General features: G+C 55.4%; 2 protein-coding genes across 3 annotated transcripts in view; one reads left to right on the plus strand and one right to left on the minus strand.

Moving 5' to 3' along the window:
- PRKCB (protein kinase C beta) overlaps positions 1 to 22269 on the minus strand; it is a 331943-nt gene that overhangs the window by 274052 nt on the left and 35622 nt on the right. The gene's annotated exons all lie outside the window — the stretch shown is intronic.
- Positions 2175 to 3175, plus strand: LOC136403983 (RNA transcription, translation and transport factor protein-like). The gene is made up of 2 exons (XM_066383427.1): positions 2175 to 2417; positions 2451 to 3175. Exons 1-2 carry the CDS (start codon positions 2233 to 2235, stop codon positions 2998 to 3000), a joined length of 735 nt encoding a protein of 244 aa, XP_066239524.1. The 5' UTR covers positions 2175 to 2232; the 3' UTR covers positions 3001 to 3175.

Genomic DNA, 22269 nt, shown 5'->3' on the forward strand with positions numbered 1-22269 from the left:
CCGGGTGCTGAGGATGGCTCTGTGGCCTCTGCCTCAGGCGCTAGAATGGCTCTGGTTGCAACAGAGCGGTGCCCCAGATGGGCAGAGCATCGCCCCCTGGTGGACATGCCAGGTGGATCCCGGTCGGGCGCATGCGGGAGTCTGTCTGACTGCCTCCCTGTTTCCAACTTCAGAAAAATACAAAAAAAAAAAAAAAAAAGAATACGCAGGAGACGCCGTTCCGGGTCCATCCTGGACCACTGAGTGACCAAGGGAGGAAAGGGTTCCGATCCTACGAAAAAGAGAGTGGCTGACCCCGCCCCTGGTTAATAAGCGGGTTCCACTCTCACGGCAGGCATGGTGGAGGTCGGACCTGAGTCAGAAGGCGGCCTGGGCTCGGAAGACTGAGTGGGGCCCTGTCTGGTTCGCATGCTGATTGGATACGGAACCTGCCAGCTCACTCTCCGGGCTGTCTTTCCTCCTCCGCAAAACGGGTCCGCACCCCCTCCCCAGGGTGAAGCTCCTCCCCCTAAGAACTGATCTCGGTCTCATACGGTCAGCGCCACCTGCCAGCGGGCAGTCAGCACGGAAAGGTTGAACAAAATAAATAAAACTACCTCTCTGCTCTCGGAGGACGTCGTGTGGACCACAGATTTGGACACGGGAGGGCTCTGGGTGTAGGAATCACGTTACCAAGATGACATACATGTTCATGTGTTTTGTTTTGTTTTGTTTTACTAACAGGAAACAGAAATCACATTGTCCTGGAAACAACAAGCCCCCCCCCCCCCCCCCAGAGAAAAGCTCTGGGGCTTTTGCCAAACGAGGTTTGAGCATCACCAAAGTAAGAATTAAAGCTCATGACCTTAAAACGCTGTAATCTGCCCAATCGGCCAACGCGGCCTCCTAAAGCCACAGAGCTGTTTTAAATCACCGCAGTGTCAGCCTTTACAATCTGGGCTGTCAGGCACAAAAGGGCAAAGGGGTGCTATTTCACAACAGTCTGACTGAAGTGGATAAAAAAAAGAAAGAAAAAAAGTGAGCTTTTCCAACACATCTGTCTACCACCAATTAAAAAACGCTGAGGGCTGAGGTCCCGGACCAAGACCTCTCCGGGGCTCCGGACAGCAGGTGCGTCTTTATCCCTGAGACCGAGGGAGTGGTGCCACTATCAACAGGCATTTGCTGCAGCTAATGTCACGGGGAGAGGTGGGACCCGGCCGCCTCCCACTTGGCACACACTGGAAAGCTGTTGGTGATACAGCTCCCGGAGGGCGTGGGCAGGGGGGGGGAGGGCGTGGGCAGGGGGGGCCCGTGATTTTCACACATTAAAATGAAAAGCACTCTCGCTGCACAAGAAGGTAGGTTGTGGGCTGCCGGCCAAGCTAAACACTGACAAAGCCCCTTCTGGTCAGAGAATGCAAAATCTCTGCGCTGTCTCTGGTGAGAGCTCCTTCCCTGGGTCCGTGTGACCGGCAGACACGTGGTGGCACCTTCTTCCACAAACACCTTCATTAAGATGCTCATCAAACACTATCCAGAGCAACACAGCCCCTTGCAATTGGGTGCTGGATCTATAGAATTAAAATCACAATGCTGATTGGATATGGAACCTGCCAGCTCACTCTCTGGGCTGTCTAACTAACCAGTTCCTCTGATTAAAAAGTCATGCCTCAGGCCCTGGCCGGTTGGCTCAGTGGTAGAGTGTCGGCCTAGCGTGCAGGAGTCCCGGGTTCGATTCCCGGCCAGGGCACACAGGAGAAATGCCCATCTGCTTCTCCACCTCTCCCCCTCTCCTGCCTCTCTGTCTCTCTCTTCCCCTCCCGCAGCCAAGGCCCCACTGGAGCAAAGTTGGCCCAGGTGCTGAGGATGGCTCCATGGCCTCTGCCTCAGGCGCTAGAATGGCTCTGGTTGCGACAGAGCGACGCCCCAGAGGGGCAGAGCATCACCCCCCTGGTGGGCGTGCCGGGTGGATCCCGGTCGGGCGCATGCGGGAGTCTGTCTGACCACCTCCCCATTTCCAATTCCAGGAAAATACAAAAAAAAAAAAAAAGTCATGCCTCATCTGTGTTGAACTGGGGATTCTAGGGGGAAAATAATAATAACACTAAACAAACTCCTGTGCTTCTTGGAGATGTGCAATATTATCTTTAAAAATGCCCCAAGACCCTCTCGCCGCATCACCGGTGCCGCCGCTCCTCGCCTCTCCTCTCCGGCCGAAGCCGGGGGGGACCAGAGCGAGAAGCCGGGATCATGTTCCGACGCAAGCTGACGGCCCTCGACTACCACAACCCTGCCGGCTTCAACTGCAAAGATGAAACAGAATTTAGAAACTTTATTGTTTGGCTTGAAGACCAGAAAATCAGACACTACAAGATTGAAGATAGGGGTAATTTAAGAAACATCCACAGCAGTGATTGGTCCAAGTTCTTTGAAAAGCATTGTATCACTTCACATCCTCATGAGAAGAGGTATCTCACAGATGTTAACTGTCCTTTCAAGATTCAAGATCGACAAGAAGCAATTGACTGGCTTCTTGGTTTAGCTGTTAGACTTGAATATGGAGATAATGCTGAAAAACACAAGGACTCAGTGTTGGATAATACAAAAAATGCTGACAGTGCAGCCAAAAATGCAGAGCCATTGATCAATTTGGATGTAAATAACCCTGATTTCAAGGCTGGTGTCATGGCTTTGGCTAACCTCCTTCAGATTCAGCGTCATGACGATTACCTGGTGATGCTTAAGGCAATTCGCATTTTGGTCCAGGAACGTCTGACACAGGATGCAATTGCTAAAGCAAATCAATCAAAAGAGGGATTGCCTGTTGCTTTAGACAAGCATACTCTTGGTTTTGACACAGGAGATGCAGTTCTTAATGAAGCTGCTCAAATCCTGCGATTGCTGCATATAGAAGAGCTCAGAGAGCTACAGACAAAAATTAATGAAGCCATAGTAGCTGTTCAGGCAATTATTGCCGATCCAAAGACAGACCACAGACTGGGGAAAGTTGGAAGATGAACATTTTAGTATTTCAGCCTCTCACCTACGTAGTACAGTTGGGAACCATGTACACCCTGGTGTATGTTTCGAAATCTAACGTCACATTTTCATGGGAAGAATCTCAGAAAATTGAGTATGTTCTAGAGATTTACCATCATTGATTTTTCTTTAATAAAGTTCGGGAAAGTGGGAAAAAAAAAAAAATGCCCCAAGAGACAGAGGACCTGAATGGACACTTCTCCAAAGAGGACACACAGATTACCAACAGACATATGAAAAGATGCTGTGTCACTCATCGTCAGAGAAATGTAAACGAAAACCACAAGGAGACATCACCTCACAGAACGGACATCGTCCACAAACAGCAAGCGTTGGCGAGGATGTGGGGAAAAGGGAACCCTCGTGCACTGTCGGCGGGCATGCAGACTGGTGCAGCCACTGCGGGGAGCAGTGTGGAGTTTCCTCAGAAAATGGAAAACGGAACTGCCTTATAACCCAGCAGTTCCACTTCTGGGAATGTATCCAAAGAAACCCAAAAGAGTAATTCGAAAGAACAGAGGCACCCCTGAGTCTGTTGCATCATTATGTACAAGAGCCAAGAACCAGAAGCAACCCAAAGGTCCACCAACAGCCAAGTGAATTTAAAAAAAAAAAAAAAAAAGCTTGGCCTGACCTGTGGTGGCGCAGTGGATAAAGCATCGACCTGGAAATGCTGAGGTTGCTGGTTCGAAACCCTGGGCTTGCCTGGTCAAGGCACATATGGGAGTTGATGCTTCCAGCTCCTCCCCCCTGTCTCTCTCTCTCTCCTGTCTCTCTCTCTCTCCCTCCCTCTCTCTCTCCTCTCTAAAATGAATAAATACAATTTAAAAAATTTAAAATAAAAAATAAAAAAAAGCTGGATACATATATAGAAGGGAATATTACCCAGCCATCAAAAAGAAGGAAATCTTACCATTTGCAGCAGCATGGATGGACCTAGAGGATATTGTGCTAAGTGAAATAAGTCGGACAGAGAAAGACAAATGCTCTATGATTTCACTTATCTGTGAAATCTAAAGAACATAATAAATGAACAAACAAACAGAAACAGACTGATATGTGGACAGAACAGACTGATGGCTGGCAGAGGGGAGGGGCTTGGGAACTGAGGATAAAAACTTAAGAGATTAAGAAGTACAAACGGGTCAGTGCCCTTCGGGACACTCTCCCCAAATCTGCCTCTCGCTTCAACAGTGTTTGGACGGAACAGACCCAGGGACCCCGTGCTTCCAGCCCCCCCCCCTCCACCCTCGTTCCAGTCACCACCTTCAAAACCACCTCCGCCATCCTCACCCTCCGAGACCAGCCAACGCTGTTTTTGACCTTAACTCCTCACGGCTGAACAACCGGGAACTCCCCCCCCCCCATCGTCAGAAATTATTCCAGCGAGGTGGAAGCTGCCGTCAACCGCCGGGGCACCCTGCGTCTGCGGGCCCTCCCACGTCCACCTCTCTCCTGCAGAAGGCCTGGGCCGCTTCTCCAGAGAGCTGGCGAGAAGCAGCAGGACGTCTCTTACAGGCATCTCTTAAAACACGGAAAACCGGCCTGGTGGCCGCATCCTCTTACTGAGATCATTCAAGTAAGAAAGTACAGAACAACTTAAGACTAGGTCGCTGAAAGGCACGCCTTTTGCGGACGCTGAAATATGTATCACCCTGAGATGGCAGACGCTGGTGAGGGAAGGAAGCTTATGAATCAGGTCTCAGTGCCGTCCATCAACAGGGAGAGGGGCCGGCGGTCTACAGAGACCAGTGGCGGACAGGCAAGGGGGCAGAATGGTCATCTAATGTGACCCTTACAGGTGAGCTCCTGAACAAGAGAGGAAGGACCCCCAGGAAGCAATGATGAAGAACCAGAGGACAGCAAGCTCTGAACCCCAGAAGGGTTGCTGTTTCTCCATGGAATGATGTCCCCCCCCCCAAACAAAGCCAGGTCCCTCTGCAGTCAGGAGGAAGAGGGCGTGTTCAGGAGAAGCCAGGCTGGAGGGTAACAGTGGGAAGAACCAACAAGGGACTCAAGGAGGCTAGGAGCCGGGTATGCCCCGGGGGAGGGCAGTGGCCCTGGAGCTGGCCCCTCAGCCCTCGGCCGAGAGTTACTAATGATGAAAACCGGGGTTGGGAAGTGGCCGGCCTCCCAAGTCCTCAGTGCAGCCCAGATCACTTTGCTTCCAGAGATCGTTCGGGGTCCCAGGGAGAGTCTCTCCTGGCTTCTCCCCCCACCCCCCCAAAAAAAGAAAGTGGCAGAAGACAGACCAGGTCCACAGAGGCATTCTGTTCGGAGTGACAGCTGTCACAGACAAGGCAGAGGACCCTGTGGGATTCGGGAGGAGAGCAGGGCTTTGACCCGGGCAAGGACTGTCTCCCAGGGGTCGGGGCAACTTTTACAACAGACAAAGGCACCTAGGAGGTTTACAGAGAGACAAAGAGGTCTACTGCAGGGAATTAATTTCTTGATTCAGGCAATAAAATTGGAGAACAAAAGGTCAGTATGTTCCTTCTGAAATATCAGCTATGGATTTTGATATGTCAGCTGTTGAAAGATCAGTAAGGATTTTCGAGGGAGCTGTCGCATGTAGAATTCCTTAGAACTCCCTGAAAGTTAAACAGATCCGTTCATTCACTGATCTGTTCACTTCAGGAATGTCATCGGTGTCGACGACGCGCCAGGCGCCCTTCTACTTACTGGAACTACAGACGTGAACAAACAACCTGTAGCCCGAGAGGAGAATCCGCCATCTGTGATGAACAGCAAACAAGTAAGTACATGATACAACACCAGCGAGTCACAGGCGCTACAAAGAAAAGGAAGAAGGAGTCATCGAGGGCTGGGGTGTCCTTGTCCACGGACAGCTGACAGGTCAGAGAGAATCAGTCCACACGGCTGGGTTACGCTGCCGTAGTCACCACACACAGAGAGAGGCGAGGATTTCCTTTCCTCTCATACTGTCCGTGTTGCCAGACCAGCTCGGGGACCTTGTTCTGTGTCTCCAGGATCGGGTCGATAGAGAGTCTGACACGAGTACTGAAATGCTCCGACACAGAAGTGGCACACTGCACATCACTCTGGATGACCACTCGCTGGCCTGAGCTAATCACGGGGCCCTAGTCACCCACACGGGAGCCAAGAAGTGCGAAGCCGAAGACCGGAACCACGGAGCGGAGAGCGTTAGCCATGACGGAGGGTGACAGCGAAACAGAGAGAGTAACAGCGGCAGCCCCTGATGCGGACTGAGTCACATAACCTCGTGACGGGGCTGCGAGGCAGACGCCCATTATTCTCACAGGCATCTCGTCTTCCAGCTGAGGAGGGGGAGGCAAGGAGAGGTTTATAAAACCAGCCCAGTTCACAGACTTGGGAGTAACTGAGTTGGGATTTCAACCTAAACAGGACTGCTCCAAGGTCCTGGTCTTAACTCTTATACTCTGTTAAAGATGGATGGATGGATGGATGGATGGATGGATGGATGGATGGATGGATGGATGGACGGATGACCAGTCATGCTGACTGGCAATTAGAGCATTTACTAGAAAAATAAGCGAGCTTGACTCATGAACCACCAGGTCTTGCATTTGTCCACCTATCATGATCATCCATCTACGTACGTCTCCACTTACATTCTGGACAGCTCCAGCCATGGAAAAGCTGCCCAGGGGTCCTGAGCAGACGGCCACAGGCCCACCCGGGCGCCCTGAGCACACGGCCACAGGCCCACCCGGGGGTCCTGAGCACACGGCCACAGGCCCACCCGGGGGTCCTGAGCAGACGGCCACAGGCCCACCCGGGGGTCCTGAGCACACGGCCACAGGCCCACCCGGGGGTCCTGAGCTGACAGCCACAGGCCCACCCGGGGGTCCTGAGCACACGGCCACAGGCCCACCCGGGGGTCCTGAGTACACGGCCACAGGCCCACCCGGGGGTCCTGAGCACACGGCCACAGGCCCACCCGGGGGTCCTGAGCAGACGGCCACAGGTCCACCCGGGGATCCTGAGCAGACGGCCACAGACCCACACTGCTGCGCCATGTGCTTGCCAGTGACATCTCTCTGGCCACCCCATAACCACAGGCCTGCGACCCAGTCCCCACACAGAAGCCCTTTCCTGGCATGTAGGAAGCAGTAGTCCTCACACACAAAGACGGGCAAGCATGCCAGCCCGGGGTGGCCCAGACAGGCTGTGGTTGGGCAGAGCAGACCGATGGGGGGGGGGCAACCAGACTGGTGGTTGCGGCAGGGCCAGCGGCACCTGAGTCAGCAGCACCGGGCGGTGAGGGCTTCCCCTTCTCGGGTGCCCGCACCCTCTCTGATGGAGCGTCGTCAGCGAGCAGGACTCTGCTTACCAACGGCATTCAGCTTCTGGGACAGAGAGAGCATGTGGAAAGGCCGCAGAAAGGGTGGCCTGGAATGTTCCACTCCAGGGACGTGGGTCTTTCTGCGGCCCATGGGGACCCACCATCTCCCAGAGGAGGACTTGTCTGCCCGCTCATGAAGCCACCAGGCCGAGCGTCCTCGAGCTGAGCCAAGCTGGGTCTCACCGACTCAACCATCGACACACTCACTCCGATCCAGCACCTGTCCAAGGAGGCAGGCGGAGTCAAGGGGGAGGACCAATGTATCGGTGAGGTCACCGCAGTCAACCAAGGACGGGAGGACTTGCCTGGAGTCCTCCTCTAGGTCGGCCACGCCCCCGCCAGGCCTGGGAACGTGGGGAGCTGATGCCCCGGAGAAAAAGGGGGGAAGCAGAGTAGACAAGTCAGAGCCGGGTAGTGAGCTGGAGGACCCAGGTGCACCCGAGAAGAGAAGGCCCCCGGGCAGGGGTGGGGGACACAGCTTGGGGGGTGGGGCCAAAGCCACATAACTGCTAGCCACACGGGCGCTCCGGCCCGGCAGCCGCCGAGAAGGCCTTGGGGGAGCTCTGGGATTTGGAGGTGAGCCCCAGCACCGTCTCTGGGAAAGGATGGGAAGAGGAGGACATACATCGCCCCGGTGACCCGGCTGAAAGCAGACCTCCCTTTCCCCACGTCCCACGAGGCAGGTGGAGGACTGGGTCAGGCTGAAGGAGGATGTGCAGAAAGGAGAGACAGGCACCCAGGACAGGGGACCATGTGGGGGGAGGGGGGTGACAGGCACAGAGGACAGAGACAGGGCAACGTGAGGCACAGACGGAGAAACGGTCACCGTGACAACGATCACCCTTCACGACCACATGCTGAGGCCAAGCAGGCCGCTCGCCCCTCAATGGACTGCCGTCCAGCCTTCACCAGGACTCCCAGCAGCCGCCGCCGCTTCAGGGTGGCCGTCCGCCGCGCGCCAAGTCCCACCGGCTGGGGACGTGAACCTCTGCGTGTGTCTCGTTCCAGAGCTGGGCTTCTTGGAGTGACAGAAACAAGGGAGAGAGCCGGGCAGGAGCGCCTCGATCCGGCGACATCTCAAGGCGAACCCCCATCGCAGAGCCGGTCACATGCCGGCCAGTGGCAAAGCTGGTGGGCGGTGAGGGGCACCTTTTGGTAGAAGGCTCAAGTTAAAATCCCAGCCCCGTGACCCTGACCCAACCCAGCAGCCCCTTCGGATCTCAGTTCCCACCTCTCTCAGACAGAAATCATAACGTCGTCTTCTCAAAGGGCTGCTTTGCAGAGGAAGAGAGAAAACTGATGCAGTGCAACACCATCAGCGCCGGGCCGGCACCGGCCGTCGCTCAGTAACAGGAATAGAATCAAAACAGAAATCCTCTTAGACCAGGGCCACGGCGTGACAAGTCCACGTGGTGAGGGCTCGGAGGAGCTCAAGGGTTCTAGAAAGTTACACACACAAAAAAAAAAAACACTGTGCCTACAGCTTACTGTTGTCTGAAATAGGCGTCTCCCAGCACAGAGCGGCGTTTCTTTTCCATTTAAAAACAAGACACCGGCAGGGGTTGAACACCCCAAGGACATCAGTATGAAGACAGACGTTCCAGACCAAAAAATCAACGAGGAAACAGCAGCCCTAAATGACACCACAGACCAGAAGAATGCAATCCTCATTTTTAAAGCGTTTCACCCCAAAGCAGCAGACGATATATATATATTTTTCCAAGTGCATGTGAAACATCTTCCAGGACAGACTACATGCTAGGCTACAAAACAAGTGTCAATAAATTTTAAAAATTAAAATCATATAGGCTTCATTTCTGGCCACAAGGGTATAAAACTAAAAATCAGTTGGGAGAAGAAAACCGAAAAGCAGACCCAAGGAGGCGAAGTAACAGTCTATGAAACAATGAATGCGTTCACAATAAGATCAATCGAGCCCTGGCCAGTTGGCTCAGTGGTAGAGCATTGCCCAGCGTGTGGATGTCCCAGGTTCGATTCCTGGTCAGGGCACACAGGAGATGTGGCCATCTGCTTCTCCACCCCTCCCCCTTCCCTTCCTTTCCCTTTTTCTCTCTCTTTCTCTCTCTGTCTCTCCCCATCCTGCAGCCAAGGCTCGATTGGAGTGAGTTGGCCCTGGGTGCTGAGGACAGCTCCATGGCCTCCGCCTCAGGCACTAAGAAGAGCTCAGTTGCTGAGCAACAGAGCAATGCCCCAGATGGGCAGAGCATCGCCCCCTAGTGGCCTTGCAGGGTAGATCCTGGTTGAGGCACTTGCAGGAGTCTGTTTTTCTGCCTCCCCCCCCCCTCACTTAATAAATTTTTTTAAAAAGAAGGAAAAGCATGTGAATTTCACTGCTAAAGAAATTATGAGAGTCAAGAGGGAAGGGTCACATCATTGGCCTGGAGCCTGGAACACAGCAGGCCCCAATAAATAACAATGATAATAATAATGATAATGACAAGAATAATCATTATTGTTGCTGTTGCTAGTATTACTGTTATTGATGCCTTTGAGTGACCCTTTACACATACTATCTCACACCATCTTTAATAGCCCCTGAAAGACAAGAAGTAGTGAGACATCCTTAGTTTGCTAATGAAGAAGCTGGAATCCAGAGATATTTAATAACTTGACCACCAAGATCACCCATCTGTTGAACCTGGGCCTCCAAATCCAGGTTTGTCAGATGGGTACCTAATCTTTATTCTGCTGCCAATATTCGCTGAAGGAATGAGTGACCCCAGGGACGGAAGGGCTGTTAGAACGCACCTCCCCCCCCAAAAAAAAGGAGATGTTCAGGTTCCCAGGTCCTCAGGATGTGTGGTCAACCAGAAAGCCAAAAGGGGAAGACTAAGGAAAGGTTCACATTTTTTGCATGAAGTCACATTTGCAAAGAGGTGCTTGGGCAGAGAGGTGAGGAACTTGAGGTTGGTTTGCTTTGGGAAGGAAAATATAACTCAATGACCAACGCTAGTTCCTGGGTCCGCGTGTATGTAACGTGGAAGAAGTGTACAGAACTGCAGATGGGACTGGCTTCCCAGGAGGAGGCCTGGGGCCACTGGGGGGTGGACACGGTGCCACCAGCACAGCGTGGATGCCAGAGCCAAGGAGGGGCTCGGTCCCACTAACACTGTGACCTCGAGTATAAGTAACTGTTTCCGCACCTGTAACTGCTGTCAATGGGGCAGCCATCAGCCACATGTAGCCGATGCGGTAGGTCAGACTGAGCTATCTTATACGTGTAACCTGCACACCAAATTCTGAAGGCTTGGTATTTTTTAAAAAAAAAGAAGTAAAATATTTCATTAATAATTTTATGTCGATTACATGTTGATATCATATTGGAGATACACTGTGTTAAAAAGATAGGGTCCAAGTTAGCTTCGCCTGTGTCTTTTAGCTTTTTTTTTTTTTTTTTGTATTTTTCTGGAGTGAGAAGCGGAGAGGCAGACAGACAGACTCCCGCCTGCGCCCGCCCGGGATCCACCCGGCATGCCCACCAAGGGGCGATGCTCTGCCCATCTGGGGCGTTGCTCTGTTGCAACCGGAGCCATTCTAGCGCCTGAGGCAGAGGCCATGGAGCCATCCTCAGCACCCGGGCCAACTTTGCTCCAATGGAGCCTTGGCTGCGGGAGGGGAAGAGAGAGACAGAGAGGAAGGAGAGGGGGAGGGGTGGAGAAGCAGATGGGCGCTTTTCCTGTGTGCCCTGGCCGGGAATCAAACCTGGGACTTCCACATGCCAGGCTGACGCTCTACTGCTGAGCCAATGGGTCAGGGCCTCTTTTGGCTTTTTTAATGCAGTTACTTAGACCATTTTAAATTATATGTGTGGCCCGTGTTATAGTTCTATGTATGGCTCATGTTATACTTCTTCTGGACAGCACTGATCTACAAAATGCTGACAGGAGGCTGACGTGAAGTTCAAAGATGTCATTTGCAAAGAGCACTAGGCGTCCAGTTTGGTCTTCCATTTCCTCCCCCACCTCACCTCTGAGCCACCGGCGGGTCCTCTCGGGCCCCTAGCCCCACCCACGTCTCCCCAAACGCATCCCATCTCTCTCACCACCTCTCACCTGGATGTCTGCAGCTGTCTCCTGACTCCTCTGCCTCCCTCCGTCCCAGCCACCTGACCATCTATTCTGCGCTCAACAGCCAATGGGAGATGTTCTAAATACAACAGTGGTCCTTCCCGCCCTCACATAACACCTGCCATGGCATGGCCTCCTGCTGCCCTCAGCACGGGACTGTATCCTGGCTGAGAGGCCCCCTGGGATCCGGCCCCGCCCGCCTCTTCCCCACCGAGCGCCCACTACGTCCCAGCGAGGTGACCACGCCGGGCTGGTGCCCTCCTCACGGCCCCCTACACCGTTCCTCCCCCGGCCCATAGTGGACTCTCCCCCCAGTCCACACGGCTGCCTCCTTCTCATCTCGCAGCCTCGGGCCACACGGCAGCAGGTGAGAAGGTCTTCGCTACCTGAAGCGGCTGCTCACCACACACGGGGCAGCCTTCTCCCGACTCTGCCTCTCTGGGACCTTATATCACGAATTCAATTCCTGGGTGTTTTGGAGGGCTTTTATTTTCTTTTCCAATTTTCTAACTTGAGTATCGTCTGTCTTCTGGCTAGACTATCAGCTCCGTGAGGGGCAGGGACCTGTCTGAACCAGCCCATCGCCACAGCCTTGCTTGGCAACTAGAACGTGGACGGCGCCCAACAAAAACCAAGGGAGCAAACGGGGGGGGGGGGGCGTCAGCCGGAGCCGCGGAGGAGTCGGGGGCCGGAGTCCCCAGAACCGTCCGCCCAAGCTGCCCCCCACTCCAGCCACGGCCCTTCTGGGTCTGAATCCAACAAGAAACTTAGAGCAGGGTCTCCAAGGGAGATGTGGACACCATGCTCCCAGCGGCGTCGTTCACAACAGCCGAGAGGAGATGCGACCCAAGGGTCCCCTGGCAGACGGGTGGGTGACACACCGTGGTCTCACAGCGACAACGGAATACCGTGCAGCCTCGCCCAGGAAGGAAACGCAGACACGTGCCAGACTGTGGACAAACCTGGAGAGCAGCTCGCTCAGTGACCTCAGCCAGTCACAGAGAGACGAGCCCTGCATGACGGCCCGTGGGTGGGTGACCCAGGCCCCGTGGGTGGGTGACCCAGGCCCGTAGGTGGGTGACCCAGGCCCCGTGGGTGGGTGACCCAGGCCCCGTAGGTGGGTGGCCCAGGCCCGTGGGTGGGTGACCCAGGCCCTGTGGGTGGGTGACCCAGGCCCGTGGGTGGGTGACCCAGGCCCCGTAGGTGGGTGGCCCAGGCCCGTGGGTGGGTGACCCAGGCCCCGTAGGTGGGTGGCCCAGGCCCGTGGGTGGGTGACTCAGGCCGTCGGCGCGGTGGCCACCAGGAGCCGGGGGAGGGGGAGGGGGATGGTTTCCAGCAGGGCTTCACAACGTGCATGTCCTCACCACACCTGTACTGGACGCTTAAAATGGCTCTGAGGGCAAGTTATTTTTTTTAACTTTTTAAATATTTTTTAAAACAATGAAATGCCTGCCTCGCCCAGGGAACAGAGTGTAAAGCTGCAGCCACATCAGCTGAAAGAGGGGAAACTACTTGAACTGGGGGGTTGAGCCAGGAGAAGAGGAGCCGACCTCGGGTCCCGTCAGCTGCCCTGTCCGGTCCTTGGCCTGCACCCTGGGAAGGTGGACACAGAGACCCGCAGGCCTGGCGCCCATGAGCACCAGGGGGGAGGCGAGAGGAGAGTCAAGCTCTGTCAGCAGCACTACCGAAGATGTCTGGAGATTTACCTGCTCTGAGGACCTGATTAGGGATGCAGGCAGGCACAGGATGCTAATCAGAGCACTGCTCGGAGTAACTAACGAGAAATGGCAAACACCCTCCGTGGGCATCCTCGGGCCATTCTCGGGGGGCACCTTTGAGCAAAGTGTGGTCAACCATACAAAGACGACACATGAATAAACGACGACGAGATCTGAATGACAAAAGGGCAGGTTCATCTGTCACGGTGACCCCATTCCTGTGTGAGACAGACAGAGACAGAGAAGGAGCACCCTGAAGGTGTCGCGTGGTGAGAAGGGGGGGACTATTTGTTTTGACAGTATTTTATAATGCTCTGTAATGACTATGTACCGCTTCAGCAAATGAGAAAGAATTATTGTAAAGAAAAAAGAAAACAAACAATATTTGTTAGGGAACACTAGGGGATCCCAGAGAAAATCTGAGTCCCCTCAGAGTGAAATGTATTCTGGCACAGAAAGAACCCCCCAGGAAGACACAGAAAACAGAAATCTGCACGGTTATGTAATTCAGAAAGGCCGGCGGAGGCTGCCTGACACCCGCAGAGACCCGAACAGACCTTCTGGAACTCAAACCAGGGCACAGAAAACACAAGCAAGTAACAGGACCCGTCCGGAAATCAGAGACACACGTGAGCCTTAAAAGAGGATGACGCAGGAAACAAGAGTTCTAACTCCCTTCACGTACCGGCACCAACACCGGCACCGGCCCGGGGTCAAGACGGGGGTGTGTCTCTGGGCTCCCTCCCCACCCCCTGCCAGGGACGCCCCTACAATGAAGCTAATGCCAGGAGGAAAGAGCCCTTCTATTCAGCCGTCACCTGTGTCACCTGTGTGAGCCAGGTCAGGCGGCCCCCCTAAGCCGGATGAAAAGACCCACCTGGTCCAGCTTCCTGGGTGAATGCTGAACTGGTGGGGAGACACAGTCGTGTCTCCTAGTCCTGTGACTCTCGGGGCCGGTGACAGGTAACAAAACCAGGATAGTTTACGAGTACGCCTTCAATGCCGGGCACTGTTTTAAGTACTGGCCATGTACTCAGTCTTCTCAAGGATTCTGTTATTATTATCCCCGTTTTAGAGATGAGAAAACCGAGGCTCAGAGAGGTTAAGTAATAACTCGCCCAAGGTCACAGAACTAATGAATGGCAGACCTGACCTGCAGTGGCACAGGGAATAAAGCCTCGACCTGGAATGCTGGGGCGGCGGGTTTGAGAGCCCCGGGGGGCTTGCCCAGACAAGGCACATTGGAGAAGCAACTAGGAGCTGATGTTTCCTGCTCCTCCTCCTTTTCTCTCTCTCTCTCTCTCTCTCTCTAAAATCAACAAATAAAATCTTAAAAACGAAGAAGAAGAAAGAAGGAAGAGGAGGAGGAGGAAGAGGAGGAGGAGGAAGAGGAGGAGGAGGAGGAGGAAGAGGAGGAAGAAGAGTTAGAAGAAGAGGAAAAGGAAGAAGGAGAAGGAGAAGAACTGTTATTATTATTATTATTATTAATGACCAGCAGGGCCAGGACTCCAGCCTGGGCCGCCTATGCTCTGTCCACTCTGCAGTTCTCTCTGAGAAGTCCAGAGGGCCACAGACGAGCGTTTCCCCCGATGACGCTGACATCTGTGTGCGAGGGACGATCCCCAGAAGGAAGTTCCGTGGAGAGAACCTCAGGGTCTCCTGTCACTGCACCTCGGCCCAGGCTCTGGACGAAGCCCGAGCTCACTGGGGGGAACCCCTCCCCCACCCCACCCCCAGGACCCCCACTACTGCAGCCCGTGGCCCTCAATGTTCTCTACACACCCTGCGGGGTGAAAACCAGCCCTCAGCAGGGGCCATGCTGTGCTGCGCGCACACCACTGGGCCACACTGCCTCTTAAGGACAGAGCCCGCAGGGGGGGTGACCGGCCAGACCTCCTCCCCCTTCTTCCCCAGCTGCAGGACCCCTGAAAGCTAGCTAACCTCTCTCTACGCCTCCCTCCCCTGGCTGGGAGAGAGAGATTAACAGCATTAAATCTCATCACTCACAGATTTTGTTTTGGCAAATACGCTGACTTGCTAAAACTTAACCCCCCATTTAACCCCCCAAATCAATACTCGTGGTCCTTTTGTGAGCGTTGGACGCGTGCAGAGCAGAAAATCTGAGTCACCTGACACATACACGTTTCCCGCCGCTGAGGTTGGACCGAACGAAGATCCGCCTGGTTTTCCGTGTGCGGGTCGTAAACAAGCCTTCTTTGTGGGGGATATTGGGGGGGAGGTTGGTTGTTGTTGTTCAGTTTTTGTGCTTTTTATTGGAAACTCAGTGGTGTAAAATGCTGCCCCCGCCCCAGGGCGTATTACATAGGGTAAGAAAGATACAGGTATTAGATAAGCTTCCTCCAAGCACAAGTCCCAGTGCCTGACCATGGGTTCCACGTTAAGTCAACAAAAGATACTCATTAAATGTCTTAAAACAGAAATACCCGTATCTATTAACAAAGATGCCCTGGCCGGAGGCTGGCAGAAACCTCACGCGGCACGTCCCTGGGAGCCAAAGGGTGAGCGTCCACTCACTCAAGTCTTTGCAGTGACTTCACAGAACCAGGACAACTAACGGAACCGACTGGACCGCATAGGCCTGTCGGTCTTAGAGGAGCTGATACCACGAAGGCACTCAGCCCAGTGCTCTGACAGCGCGCAGAGAGAGCTACGGAGGGAGGCACTCTCCGTCACCCTCTGTAGAAAGTTTGCATCTGAAGGCTGAGAGGGAAGATAAGAGACCTGTGGCCACCCACAGACCAAGCAGCATTCTCGACTTCAGTGGGACGGGACAAAGGAGCGGCCCAGATAAATGCCTGGAAAATGAGGTTTGATGGCATTCACAGATTAAATCACAAGGACCCTGGAAGAACCCTGGAGAACCAGAAAACCACTAAGAGGTACACGACGTCATTCTGTGGGGTTTTTTTCCTAAGATTTTTTTAAAGATTTTATTTATTTATTTTAAAGAGGAGAGAGAGAGAGAGAGAGAGAGAGAGAGAGAGAAGGGGGAGGAGCAGGAAGCATCAACTTCCATAGGTGCCTTGACCAGGCAAGCCCAGGGTTTCCAACCAGCGACCTCAGCGTTCTAGGCTGACGCTTGATCCACTCTGCGCCACCACGGGTCAGGCCATTCTGTTTTTCAAAAAAGGGAAAGAAACAGTGGATTCTGCAGACGAGAGAGCCGGCATCAGGCGTGAGCCGCAGCCAGCTCGCCCCATTTCCTTCCGTGTGAGTTCTGCTCTGTGTTGTGTTTGGACGGTTGCTAACCGGGTGGACAAGGGAAGTGTGATATGGACCGCACTTCTCGGTGTGGGCAAGGCTTTCCTCGCTGCGCCCGCGAGGGTCTCTTGAGAGAGTCGGAAAAAGGCGGTCAGTCTTCTCACGTGCAGCTGGGTACCAAACGGGCCTATAGGAGGGTCTGCCGCTGTGGCCCCCTAAGTACACCGATCTGCACGGTGGTCTCACGTCCACCTTCTCCCCCACCCCCCGCAGGGAGTGCAGCCCGCGAGTGAAGGAACAGCAGCAGTGTGGGCAGTGTCTCCTGCACCTGGCATGGTGCCCGGCACGGACAGGGGCTCGGAACACTGTGGTGTGCAGGACTGGGTGAATCCATGAATCCACGTCAACCTGAGGAGAGAGCCCTGTGGAAGCACTCCCAGCAGACACGCCTCCAGAGCCAGGCTGGCCACGGGAAACGAGGCCCGCGGAGAGACCGGAGGAACGACCCCTCCCCAAGGCGCCGGCCGGCCGCTGTCCTCGGGTCTAGCCCGGGCGCCTGACCCAATGCCAAACCTGGACGGCCAGCGACCACGGCCTTTCAAAAGGCACCTCAATCCAGGTGGAGGGTGGTGAAGGCCGACGTTTCCTAATGGGTTATTAAATACGTTTAACATTTTTTTTTTTTTTTGTATTTTTCTGAAGCTGGAAACGGGGAGAGACAGTCAGACAGACTCCCACATGCGCCTGACCGGGATTCACCCGGCACGCCCACCAGGGGCAAAGCTCTGCCCACCAGGGGGCGATGCTCTGCCGCAACCAGAGCCACTCTAGCGCCTGGGGCAGAGGCCAAGGAGCCATCCCCAGCGCCCGGGCCATCTTTGCTCCAATGGAGCCTTGGCTGCGGGAGGGGAAGAGAGAGACAGAGAGGAAGGAGGGGGGGGTGGAGAAGCAAATGGGTGCTTCTCCTATGTGCCCTGGCCGGGAATCAAACCCGGGTCCCCCGCACGTCAGGCCGACGCTCTACCGCTGAGCCAACCGGCCAGGGCCAATACATTTAACATTTTAACTCTTTCCAGTCGAAACAGAAACACGTCGAGGGCGAGAGTCCGTCCTGGGACGTCACCCGGGGAGCTCCGCTCAAGGGGCACCCTCCCTCTTCGTCCTCAGTCCTGTCTCTCTTAGTATCTTCATCGTGAGACTTGTAGAAAGGATCAAAGGGGCCCCGTGGGGAAACAGCTCACAGCTGAGAAAGGCAGGGACCGCGCCGGGAGGCAGAAGGAGGGTCTCAAACATGCCCAGCAGAGAGGATGTAACACCAGCAACTATCACGTCCAGAAACCAAATTTCACAGGTCCAGGAGCGCGACTTAGGGGACCAGGTTCTCCGGGGAAGTGGTTAGGAAACACTTCAGGATCTCATCAGGCAGGCAGCCCAGGGAGCCGGCAGTGGGAGGGAGGGAGCTGCCACAAAGTAGTGCAAGGATTTTAGCCAGACTAACTGAAATCTACCCTCTACCTCATCAGCCTGATTGCAAATCGGCCGCCCCTGTCTTGTTTGGTCCACAGGTTGTTTTTAGTTTTGTTTTAGTTTTAAAATAAATAAATAACAGCCCTGGCCGGTTGGCTCAGCAGTAGAGCGTCGGCCTGGCGTGCGGGGGACCCAGGTTCGATTCCCGGCCAGGGCACACAGGAGAAGCGCCCATTTGCTTCTCCACCCCCACCCCTCCTTCCTCTCTGTCTCTCTCTTCCCCTCCCGCAGCCGAGGCTCCATTGGAGCAAAGATGGCCCAGGCGCTGGGGATGGCTCCTTGGCCTCTGCCCCAGGCGCTAGAGTAGCTCTGGTCGAGGCAGAGCGACGCCCCGGAGGGGCAGAGCTTCGCTCCTGGTGGGCGTGCCGGGTGGATCCCGGTCGGGCGCATGCGGGAGTCTGTCTGACTATCTCTCCCCGTTTCCAGCTTCAGAAAAGTACAAAAATAAATAAATAAATTACCAATACTCTGAAATTAGAAAATTTCTTATCAATATTCTAATTTCCTATCTCTTGCTCTCAAATTAAAAAAAAAAAATGAAGAGATTCTGGCAACACGACTAGACCTATATGGCTGCATTGGCAACCACTGGCTTGAGCGGAGAAGCAGCCACCCCCCCGCCCCTGGGAGGTGGGACATGCTCCCTCTGGTGTTGCCACAGTCCCCACCACTCCCTGTTGTGCCCCATCGCCAACATTGTCAGCTGCCCACTCTCCTCATAGGCAGACTATTCATTTCCTTACGGGACACCTAAGAGAACACATACACTCGCCTGACCAGGCGGTGGCGCAGTGGATAGAGCATCGGACTGGGATGCGGAAGGACCCAGGGTTGAAACTCCGAGGTCGCCAGCTTGAGCACGGGCTCATCTGGCTTAGCAAAAAGCTCACCAGCTTGGACCCAAGGTCGCTGGCTCAAGCAAGGGGTTACTTGGTCTGCTGAAGGCCAACAGTCAAGGCACATATGAGAAAGCAATCAATGAACAACTAAAGTCCCACAACGAAAAACTGATGATTGATGCTTCTCATCTCTCTCTCTCTCTGTTCCTGTCTGTCCCTCTCTCTGACTCTCTCTCTGTCCCTGTAAAAAATAAATAAATAAAATTAAAAAAAAACAACACATGCACTCTTCTGCACCCATATCCCTCAGAAAAGCCGTATTCAAAACAAACAAAACAAAAAAAGTGTTTCAAAGAAATGATGCACGTCTCTGTATAAATGAAGAGAACTCTTACGGGTTAATAGACTGGTATTTCTTCTATTGAGACTGCTTCCTGGCTCCTACAGGAAGCTGAATCTGTGACCTGCCACCCAGAACGTGAGACACGATGCTTTGTCTCAGGCGACAGGTGGACGGCAGCCGACGTGGGGCCGGGTGGTCAGATCCACTGTTTATAAAGGTGCACGGACAAGCTGGAGAACGGGGGGCAGGCTCAGGAACTTTTAGTTCAAGCAGACGGCGGAACTCGATGCTGTCACACTGTTTTCCAAGCCAGTCCGTCCTGACGTGGAAAGACAGACACTTGCTGGTGACATCAGAAGTCTGCGGAACGAAACGCTTAGCCGGACGCTACTTTGGTAAACACGGGATGAGTACGTGTGGGTGTCGGTGTGTACTTGTTAGGAGCCCAGGGGAGCAGTTTTCCGGTCCCACCTAGAAATCCAGAGATCCTGGAAAGTTTCCACATTCGTGACAGCCAAACATAAGATCAGGAAATGACCGAGTGACTCGCAGAGGCGGACGGTGGGAATCCACCGTAATGAGAGAGGCACGTGCGCTGGCGAGTGTCTGAAAATAATCTGGGTGAGGGTGAGTGGGCGTGTAGGTCTGAGAGCCTCAGAGAGCCTCGCCAGCAGACAGGCTGACAGCGGCTGCCCCTCGCTAACATCTTTTGGGGTGTCTCTGCCCATCCCTGGCAAAATTCTCTGACCCCCTAGAGGGGCGGGACCCCCAGCTCTAGTGTCTTCTGTGTCCATACCCCCACACCGCCGCTGAAGGCTCGAGGGTGGGCACCAGAGCCAAGGAGGGGCAATCAGATCGTCCCAGGAACTTGGCATCAGACACGGGAGAAGCTACCTGTCCCGGCGGGGAAGGCGTGACAACAACCCGACTGCGCGTGGTTCACCCAGCGCCAGGATCGGCTGGAAGGACCGGGAAAGAAGAGCCGCTGGACATGTTGGCACAAAGGAACCCACACCCAGAGACAAGGAGCAACTGAGAGGGCCCAGCTGCCCGGGCCCCCGACGGTTGTCCAGCCTGCCCAGTCGCCCCCGTGCCCTTCCAACGCACACGGCACCTCCAGCTCCACGAATGGCGGATGGCGGCTCCGAGACGCTCCCGCCCACACAGCTGTACGCACGCAGGCGTCACGGGGAGGAGACTGTTTCCCTCTCCTGCAGACCCTCCGAGGGAGGTCCCAGGTCAGCCCCGCCCCTCTTTGCGGGGTGAGGTCCCAGGTCAGCCCCCGCCCCTCTTTGCGGGGGGTGAGGTCCCAGGTCAGCCCCCGCCACTCTTTGCGGGGTGAGGTCACAGGTCAGCCCCGCCCCTCTTTGCGGGGGGGGGTGAGGTCACAGGTCAGCCCCCGCCCCTCTTTGCGGGGTGAGGTCCCAGGTCAGCCCCCGCCCCTCTTTGCGGGGTGAGGTCCCAGGTCAGCCCCGCCCCTCTTTGCGGGGGGGTGAGGTCACAGGTCAGCTCCCGCCCCTCTTTGCGGGGGGGGGTGAGGTCACAGGTCAGCCCCGCCCCTCTTTGCGGGGTGAGGTCCCAGGTCAGCCCCCGCCCCTCTTTGCGGGGTGAGGTCCCAGGTCAGCCCCCGCCCCTCTTTGCGGGGTGAGGTCCCAGGTCAGCCCCCGCCCCTCTTTGCGGGGTGAGGTCCCAGGTCAGCCCCCGCCCCTCTTTGCGGGGTGAGGTCCCAGGTCAGCCCCCGCCCCTCTTTGCGGGGTGAGGTCCCAGGTCAGCCCCCGCCCCTCTTTGCGGGAGTGAGGTCCCAGGTCAGCCCCGCCCCTCTTTGCGGGGGTGGGGGGTGGGGACTGGAGCAGAGATGGTTAAGGAAGTTCACAAAGGCTGCCCAGGTAGGAAATGGCAGAGCCAAAGATCTGAATCCAAACAGTACGGCGCCAGGGGCCGCTCATTCAACCGGGGGCTGGTCCGCCTCCTGGCTGAAGTCTGCCTGAGCGGATTTCCATCCCTTGTGACCAAAGAGCCCGGCCTGAGACACGAGGGGCGGGGCCCCGCGGACTTGCGGGAAAGCGGCCACCTGGAGGGAGTCCCGCCGGTCCCTCCTGCTACGCTGGCCAGCGGAGGACCAGCTCCTGCGGCGCGGGTGGCTGCAGGCACCGGGGAAGCGCCACGGGGAAGCCACGGGGATGCGGGTGTAGCGTCCCCTGGACTAATCAGTCTTGAGCACCCACAGTGTGCCAGCCACCGTGCCAGGTGTCAGGGAAAGAGCAGAGAACACGACGGGCAAGGACTCTGCTCTCCCAAAGCTCAGCTTCCCGAAGAGGGAGACATACCCACCATTTCCCACACGGCGGACTCCTTGTCTGTGGGAGTCACGCTCCACGCAGCGGCTTGGAACCGAGACAGCGCAGACCCTCTCTGCACCGCTTTTCCCTGGGCAGGCACACCTGGGATGAAGCCGAATTTATAAATTAGGCACGGTAAGAAACCAACCCCAATAACGAGTGATACCCTCAAACCGTCGGAGCAACGGACGGTAATGAACGTTGGGTGAATGTGTGGTCCTTCTCGCTCTTGAAAACATCTCACTGTGCCGTTCCCAGCCTCCTTCTTGGCGATGCCGGATGACACGGTGCCCGCGTGAGGGGACAGAGGGAGAGAAGGATGGCTCTGTGACCTAGCCGTGCGCTCCCCCCCCAGGGGACCCAGACACAAGTGCTGTGGTCACGCCACCGGGGGTCTCACCGAGACGCCTACTAAGTGACGGGACGGGAGGAACGGACTAGAGCGAGGACGGCGCAAGTTTTCCCCACGCGGCGCGGCAGGACGCGCAATCCCACACGTGTGAATGGTCGACTCCTGACATCTCCCGTCTCCTGTGTTCAGACAGCGGCTGAGCCCCAGGGAACGAAGCCATGGGGAGTGGCAGAAAGGGTGAGGGGCGGCGGGCGGCCGCGGCCACGGAGGCCGTGAAAGAAACACAGAGTGGACGGGACGAGAGTGTTGAAAGGAGTGCTCAGCGGGGCAGTCGGAGAAGGGGTTCTCAGAGGTGCCTCCCGGGCGGGGACAGAAGGACAAGAAGGGGTGACGACCCTACGGGAGCGTCAAAGAGGGGCCCTGAGGTGGCAGCAAGCTCGGCGAGCGCGGGGAACAGAAAGAGGGCCCACGG

This window comes from Saccopteryx leptura, chromosome 4, assembly GCF_036850995.1.
Source record: "Saccopteryx leptura isolate mSacLep1 chromosome 4, mSacLep1_pri_phased_curated, whole genome shotgun sequence".
NCBI lineage: Eukaryota > Metazoa > Chordata > Mammalia > Chiroptera > Emballonuridae > Saccopteryx > Saccopteryx leptura.

Coding starts and splice junctions, on each gene's coding strand:
- LOC136403983 (XM_066383427.1), top strand. CDS start 2,233: ATGTTCCGACGCAAGCTGACGGCCCTCGACTACCACAACCCTGCCGGC. Junction 2,418..2,450: donor TGGTCCAAGTTCTTTGAAAA/GCATTGTATCAC, acceptor TCATGAGAAGAG/GTATCTCACAGATGTTAACT.